Source organism: Sturnira hondurensis, unplaced genomic scaffold (assembly GCF_014824575.4).
Source record: "Sturnira hondurensis isolate 20B ecotype Veracruz unplaced genomic scaffold, ASM1482457v3 Scaffold0024822, whole genome shotgun sequence".
NCBI lineage: Eukaryota > Metazoa > Chordata > Mammalia > Chiroptera > Phyllostomidae > Sturnira > Sturnira hondurensis.
Window position 1 is genome coordinate 2,863,471 of NW_028097453.1, and position 6,710 is coordinate 2,870,180.

At 45.1% G+C, this 6,710-nt stretch overlaps 1 protein-coding gene across 3 annotated transcripts; it reads right to left on the reverse strand.

Annotated features, from left to right (window-relative positions):
* Positions 1-665: 665 nt before the first annotated feature.
* BCL2L15 (BCL2 like 15) lies at positions 666-6,410 on the reverse strand. 3 transcript variants are annotated; one of them, XM_037038717.1, is made up of 5 exons: positions 6,326-6,410; positions 5,142-5,344; positions 4,703-4,824; positions 1,453-1,677; positions 666-800 (listed from the first exon to the last, which is right to left on the reverse strand). In XM_037038717.1, exons 2-5 carry the CDS (start codon positions 5,269-5,271, stop codon positions 783-785), a joined length of 495 nt encoding a protein of 164 aa, XP_036894612.1. In that variant the 5' UTR covers positions 5,272-5,344; positions 6,326-6,410; the 3' UTR covers positions 666-782. The 3 variants fall into 3 exon arrangements, with proteins under 3 accessions (XP_036894612.1, XP_036894609.1, XP_036894611.1); XM_037038714.1 differs by lacking the exon at positions 6,326-6,410 and adding an exon at positions 6,083-6,101; XM_037038716.1 differs by lacking the exon at positions 6,326-6,410 and adding an exon at positions 5,925-6,030.
* Positions 6,411-6,710: the final 300 nt, after the last annotated feature.

Here is a 6,710-nt window from a genome sequence, read left to right on the forward strand (position 1 = left end):
GAAAGGTGGGGCCCCAGCCCACCGCTACAGCACCAGAATCTCTGAGGATGGGACCTGAACATCAGCAATTTATAAGGTCCACAAGTGACACGTGGGCCACACTTTGAAAGTTGCTGTGGTATGTGAGACGGCCCTGCTGTTCTAGATGTGGCCCGGCACTTCCTGCACTCAGTGGCAGTAAAAAGACAGTTGTTTTGTCTTTCTCTGTCTGACCTTTCTAATGGAAGAGCAAAGGAACAAACCGCTATTTTTTTTACCTTCCAACCTTGAGAAAGCATAAAATAATTCTGCTCAGGTGAAATTACCATGAAGTTTAGGTTATGAATTTAAAAGAAAATCTTAGATTAACAAGATTTCCCAACCAAAAACCTCCCTGAAATCCTTTTGACTACAAAATTAATAGGTAAGATTCTTAACCAAAGACAGGGCTAAATCTGAAGGAATAGTTTACTGTGCACTCTCTCTTCCCCACAATGACTCCAGCAGAGGCCTGCCCTGGGTTGCCTGGAATTCCACTATTAACAAGTCACTGCTTTGTGTGTAGAGGTCTCTGCTTCAACAGAACCTCGTCACCACTCACATCAAAACAGAAAGTATAAAATCTCTGTGGGCCTCTGGAAGCTGTTCCTGACCTTATCAGTAGAAAAATAAATTATACAACCAAGTTCAGTAAGTGGGTTTTTTTTATTTGGTTGTTTATGTGTTTTAATTGCCAGAAGTCAATCACCAGATCAGTCAAAGTGAAAGAGACGTTCAGGCTGGGAAAGAGCTCCACCTCCTCTTCAGCTCTCCACATTTTCCTGGGAAGGACAACGAGTATCCAACAGTCAAAGAGGTGGTCACCGGGAACTTCCCAAGGAAACCAGGGGTGATCTACGGGTGCCCACAGGGAATGCAGCTCCCACTAGGGTTTCTGCTGACTGTGGCAATGAAGGGGCGTGCTCTGTGAGAGCAGAAGCTCTGATGATGACTAAGACATGGGCTTAGAGCGCCCGCTATAGTTCTCACCACAGCAGACAACACTAATTGTTTTTTGTTAGACGACAAATACTAAGATGATTCTGAACTGCCTTAACACACACCCGAAGATGTTAGGCAAAGAATACCCAGGAATTTACCAGGTAACAGGGTGAAGCCAGGCTGAGACTAGAACTCAACCACAAATACTCTCTACAGACGTGTAGGGCTTGGAGATTTGCTTTATAATACACTTAGCAGTCAGGATGTTAGGTGGCACGACTCTGGAGTCCAATGTCCACAGGCTAAGCTTCTGCATGCTCATAGCAAAAAGCCATCCTGGCATTTTTAGCAAAGTAGGGAGGCACTTCTTCCTGCTTAGTTTCCAACTTACAGGAAGAATCATAAATTGGAGTCCCAGGTATTAGTCCCAGGTATTATTCCCAGGCATCACCAGCAAATGCTTAGCAAAGCCAGGGGCCCCGACATACTCACCCAACCTCCCTGGCTCTGGACGAACTCCCGGATGGCGCCATTCCCACTGATCATACTTGTTATGGGGCTTGCCACCTGTCTTGCCATTTCGGGAGCCACACGGGCCACGCATTCAAGGAGTTTCACCGACACTGCCAAAAAGGCTCTCTCGTAAGCTAAGGAAGAATCCTGAGCACACCAGGCCTTGCTGAGAGAGTTCACTGTGTCCTGAAGGACAGCTCCTACCTGGGGAGAGACACAGGACGGATCAACGGAATATCTCTAGAAAGTGCAGGAGGCCACAGATGCAGGAACCCAGGAAAGCAAATGTTTCCCAGAGAGCGGCCAATGCACCGATGGTCATAGCTAGGTCATCCTAGGGAGTAAATGGATGGATTTTTCTCATTTTAGTTTTGTATTGATTGTAACAGCTGTGAGAAAAACCAGAAGTAGACCCATGATTTCAGAAAGTATTGCCTCGGATGCACCCAATGATTGAAAGAGAAACAAAATAACTCAAGAGAAAATGATGAAGTACATGGTAACACACTGATCAAACTGTGCAGATATTGCTCAAATGACTGACGTCTGGGAATCTCTAAAGTTAAAAAAAAGATTTGCTTTTCCTTTGTCCTTCCCAAAAAATCTGGTTCAAAAGCCATTAGAGAGGGCCGAGCGAGATCTTATCGCAGGGTAGTGTAGGGGCGCCCCACAGCAGTCAGAGCAGGGTGCCCGAGCCCAGACAAGCTGATAAGGGCATCCATGTAAGAGGACCTAGATCCTCACACCCAAATATGGTTTCCCATGAAAAGAAACCAGACCTCTCCGGAGGATGGCTGATTTCCAGACTGGGACCCCAAAAGACAGGTCTCCTGTTAGAAATTAATGAAGTACTCAGAGAAGGACAGGGACATGCCAAAAAGGCACAGTTCAGATTGAAAGAACTCCCACTGGCCAAAGCTGAGACAATGTGAGCATTCAAATAAACAATGATAGAAGCCCTGGCTGGTGTGGCTCAGTGGACTGAGTGCTGGCCTGAGAATCAAAGGGTCGCTGGTTCGATTCCCAGTCACGGCACATATCTCAGCTGTAGGCCAAAGTTCCCAGTAGGGGGTGTGTGAGAGGCAACCACACATTAATGATTCTCTCCCTCTCTTTCTCCCTCCCTTCCCCTCTGCCTAAAAATAAATAAAGTCTTTAAGAAAAATGATAGTAACCATTATAACCCACTGAATAAGGTAGGAATTCATGAGTCTATGTTGATGTATAAAATAAATGAATAGATTGAAATTGTGATAGGCTATGGGATATTTACACGGTTTCAAAGTCCCTCCCTACTAAACATGTAATTACGAAAGTGAAAAGAGTAGGTTTACAGTGGAGAAAGCTTGCAGACTCCATTTTAAGTGATTAAAGTTACCACCATCAAGGGGACAAACTGAAATGAGTGCCGCTTGATGGAATGAGAACGACGCAGCAACATGTCTGTGATTTTCCTACCAAAGCTGTGTCTTCCGAATCTGCTTACGAGAAAATACCAAACACACCCATTAAGTGGCATTCGAAAAAACAACTGAACCATATAATCTTCAAGCATCACAGCCATAAAAATCAATGAAAAACTAAGGAATTACTCCAGATTAAAAGAGACTCAAAGGGCATAGCTTACTGCAACATCTGAGTCTGGCCTGTATCTTTTTGCTGTAAATGACATCATTGGAACAACTGGCAAAAGTGAATGGGATGTTAGGATGGGATGAAAATGTATCCTTGAAACATTCTCCTGGTTCTGAAGGTTAGATTGTGGTTACGTAACAGAATGTCCTTGCTTCAAGGAAATATAACAGAATTATGGGGGTGATGAAATATCATGTTCACTACTTACTATCAAATGATTCGAGTGGGAAATTCTTTGTACAATATACGCAGCTTTTCTGTGAGTTTGAGGCTGTTTCAAGAAAAATTTCTAATTAAAAAAATGAAAAGTAGATTCAGCTCTCAGCTACCTAGGAAAAGCGTCCATGTAAGCAGTCAGGTGTAATAAAGCTAGTTCTACCAGAGTGTTCAGCAGGCACACCACCCAAGCTGTGTTAAGCAGGAAGAATAAAGCATAATGGTTCTGGGGTCAGTCTGGGTCCAGACCCTACTGTCCATACTTGTTGTGTGGGGATGTAAAATATAGCATAGAAAACATGGTCAATAACATGCAGTAACTATGTACAGTGCCAGGTGGGTACTGGAAATTCCAGGGGGGTGGTGAGGAGAGAGGGAGCATTTTGGAAAATATATGATTTTCTAACCCCTATGCTACACACCTGAAACTATTACAAAATAATACTGAGTGTAAACTGTAATGGAAAAATAAATTTAAAAAAAGAAAAGGAAAAAGAAAAAAATACCGTGTAACCTAATCACTCATTTCCCTAGTTCTCAGTTTCCTTCCCTGCTTAAATGTATATCAAGTCAGGAAATACGTATTGAGAGCCTATTATGTATTGGGCACTGTTCCAGGTTGTGTGACCACAGCAGTGAGCAAAACGGGCTAGACATTTGCTCTCAGTGTTATCTGTAGACGGGGAGAGGTTGTGCTGTGGGTAATGGTTTCTCTAGTGCCTCACCGAGTAGAGCAGGGGTCAAATCAGATAATAACCATAAAGCATTTAGAACCTCTCCTGGCACACGGTAAGGGAAAAATTCCTATTAACTACCATTACTGATACTAAGGAGTAATGTCTTCTAGAACATCGTCTGTGGTCTTTATAGCCAATACAGAGTCCCAGGGCTATCGCTAGTGACCAGCATTCTGTCGGAGGGCCAGATATGCCCCAGTGGGCTCCTGTACCTCATCCCTCATTGCACTGAACTTGTCAACTGCCTGTCCTTCCATATATAATGTCACTGCTGGACCTTGGGTGGGGAGAGATGCCCACGTCCAGAAGAACAGGTATTGAAATAGGTGCCTGAAAGAATAATGTGCTGCAAATATGCTCTGTGACACCAAGCACAGCTTGGACAAAAAACAAATAAAGCAACGTGAACGGTGTCCAGCCTACTCCAAAAGCTTTCCCCCTCAGTGCCATTAAGGTGTGGCTGAAGCCCTAAGGAAGAAAGTGGCAATTGGAGAATTCCTGCCGCATCCCCTTGAGTAAAAGTAGGTCCTCAAATCTTTCACAGAATATTTTGGGTCACACTCCTATCGGATTAGTAAGAAAAGGGTATCTGAAAGAGTTAGACACGAAAAGCAGTACACAGAAAGTAGTAGAAACTTGACCTGTCCCCGAGCAGTTTCTTTGATGATGCTTCTGACAGAAGTTTCCAGTTCTTCGTTGAACTGGTCCCCCAACATCTGAAGGCGACCAGCAATGATGGCCACGTCAAAGGTGCAAGCCTCTCCTAAAACAGAGGGAACACAGTACCAATTGTCACAAAGTTTGAAGGAAAGGCAAGTCCCAGGAATCTGGGCATTGGGGGGAGTTCTGTAGGCACGTAAACAATTTTGGCATCCCTCCCCGCCAAGAACATCTTCAGTGTTCTGTGAAAGTCAACGGTCAGAAAGTCTTCCTTCACGGAGAACCTCTCTCCCTTCCGTAAAGACTCCAGGGGTTGCTGACCGTTTCCCAAGTTTTCCTTTTGAAACTTCAGTGGAAATCAGAGATCATACTCAGATTCACCTATCCACCTGCCATGGCCACCTCGGCCAGGAGCCGTACCTGAATCTACTTCATCCCCATGACACAGGCTCCGGGTGGCAGTAGCCTGCGAAGGTATGCCTAAGAAGTCTTCAAGAAGAAAGTTCACAATGCATTCCGTCTGCTCCTCAAAAGTCCGGGGGCTCTTCATTTTAGGTATTTGCTGCCAAGTGTTGCTTTTCTGCCAAACAAGCAATTTGGAGCTCGGCAGGAAGTCAGAGACACTGCAAACCAGCACAGACGTGGGTTTCCCTAACGGGACACAAAATCCTAGAGCCTTCCCAACCACCTCCCTTCAAAAACAGCCGCTCAGCTACGTGCGGCTGCTCGGAAGGGCACACTCGCACAGAACTGGGAACTTCGCTGAAAACTTTCAGTTCCTTGTCTCAAAACCACACCCTAGCCAGCATCTAAGGTTAATGAATAACTTTTATAGATAGGTTGCCAATTTAAAGCTGAAATAGAGTTGAGGAAGAACCTCTTGGGTAATTTTATTGAGAAACACTTCTCGTGTGGTTCCATTGCGGTATAACTTCAAAAAGGAAGGGTTTGCAGTTGAATAATAGGCATTCAGGTCCTGATGATCGAGATTATTCGCCATAATCAGTCAATATTTATCAAGTAGCTATGCATAAGGGGCGTACCTGGTACGACAAATAACACAGAAAAATGACATAGACACAGTCCCCATCCCCATGCAGCTAAAGTGTACTTCGGCATAAATGACACATTAAACGGCCAATCACACAATTGCTGTGCTTGCTGAGATAGAGTGTGTGATGAGTCTGTAAAAGGGAAATAAACCTAGGGGGCAAGGAAGGCTTCCTTGAAGGAGAAACACCCGGGATGGAGCTCGTGGGCGTTCGCTGGGCTGAGAGGAGGAGGAAGACCATTCCAAGCCGAGGGAATGGGATACACAAAAGGTGAGCAAGTTAAAAAACAAAGAAACAAACAAACAAAACCTTGGGCATTTGAGGAACGGAAATGTGGATAACACAAAGTATCTCTCAGGGGTTAAATACGATAACGTGGAATGACCCAGCGGCATCTGATGCCCGGTAAACATTAATGCCTCCTTTTCAGCCCAAGACCTAGTGGCCAGGATGAAGAGGATCCGGGATGTCCTCTCAAACAGGATAAATGAGGATTTTCCTAAAAGGGCTGGACTTCACTCGTTTTACAAGACATCAGGATTGGACACTCGCCCACGATGGCTTCCTTGTTCGCATAGCTGCACCTGGACATCGCGTGTGGGAGCCAGAAGCAGCACGCAAATGCATCAGCTTTTCCGGGGTGCTCTAACCTGGTGAATGAGTCAGAGATGCGGGCGTAAATGCTGAGTCAGTTGCTCAGAATGCAATGTCCACCCTGCAAAGTAATCAGAACCACTCTTCTGTTTTCTATTTCATTTTATAAAAACAAATGATTATACCTGGCTGGTGTAGCTCAGCAGATTGAGTGCGGGCCTGTGAACCAGAGGATCGTGGTTCGATTCCCAGTCAGGGCACATGCCTGGGTTGCCGGCCAGTTCCCAGCAGAGGATGCATGAGAGGCAACCACACATTGACATTTCTCTCCCTCTCTCCTTCC

Excerpts from the sequence above, each read along its gene's own strand:
- BCL2L15 (XM_037038716.1), bottom strand. The coding sequence starts at position 6,013 with ATGGTCTTCCTCCTCCTCTCAGCCCAGCGAACGCCCACGAGCTCCATC. Across the intron at positions 5,345-5,924 it reads AAGCCTTCCTTGCCCCCTAG|TGTCTCTGACTTCCTGCCGA; the intron begins GTTTATTTCCCT and ends GCTGGTTTGCAG. Across the intron at positions 4,825-5,141 it reads TGGGGATGAAGTAGATTCAG|GAGAGGCTTGCACCTTTGAC; the intron begins GTACGGCTCCTG and ends CCTCTGTTTTAG.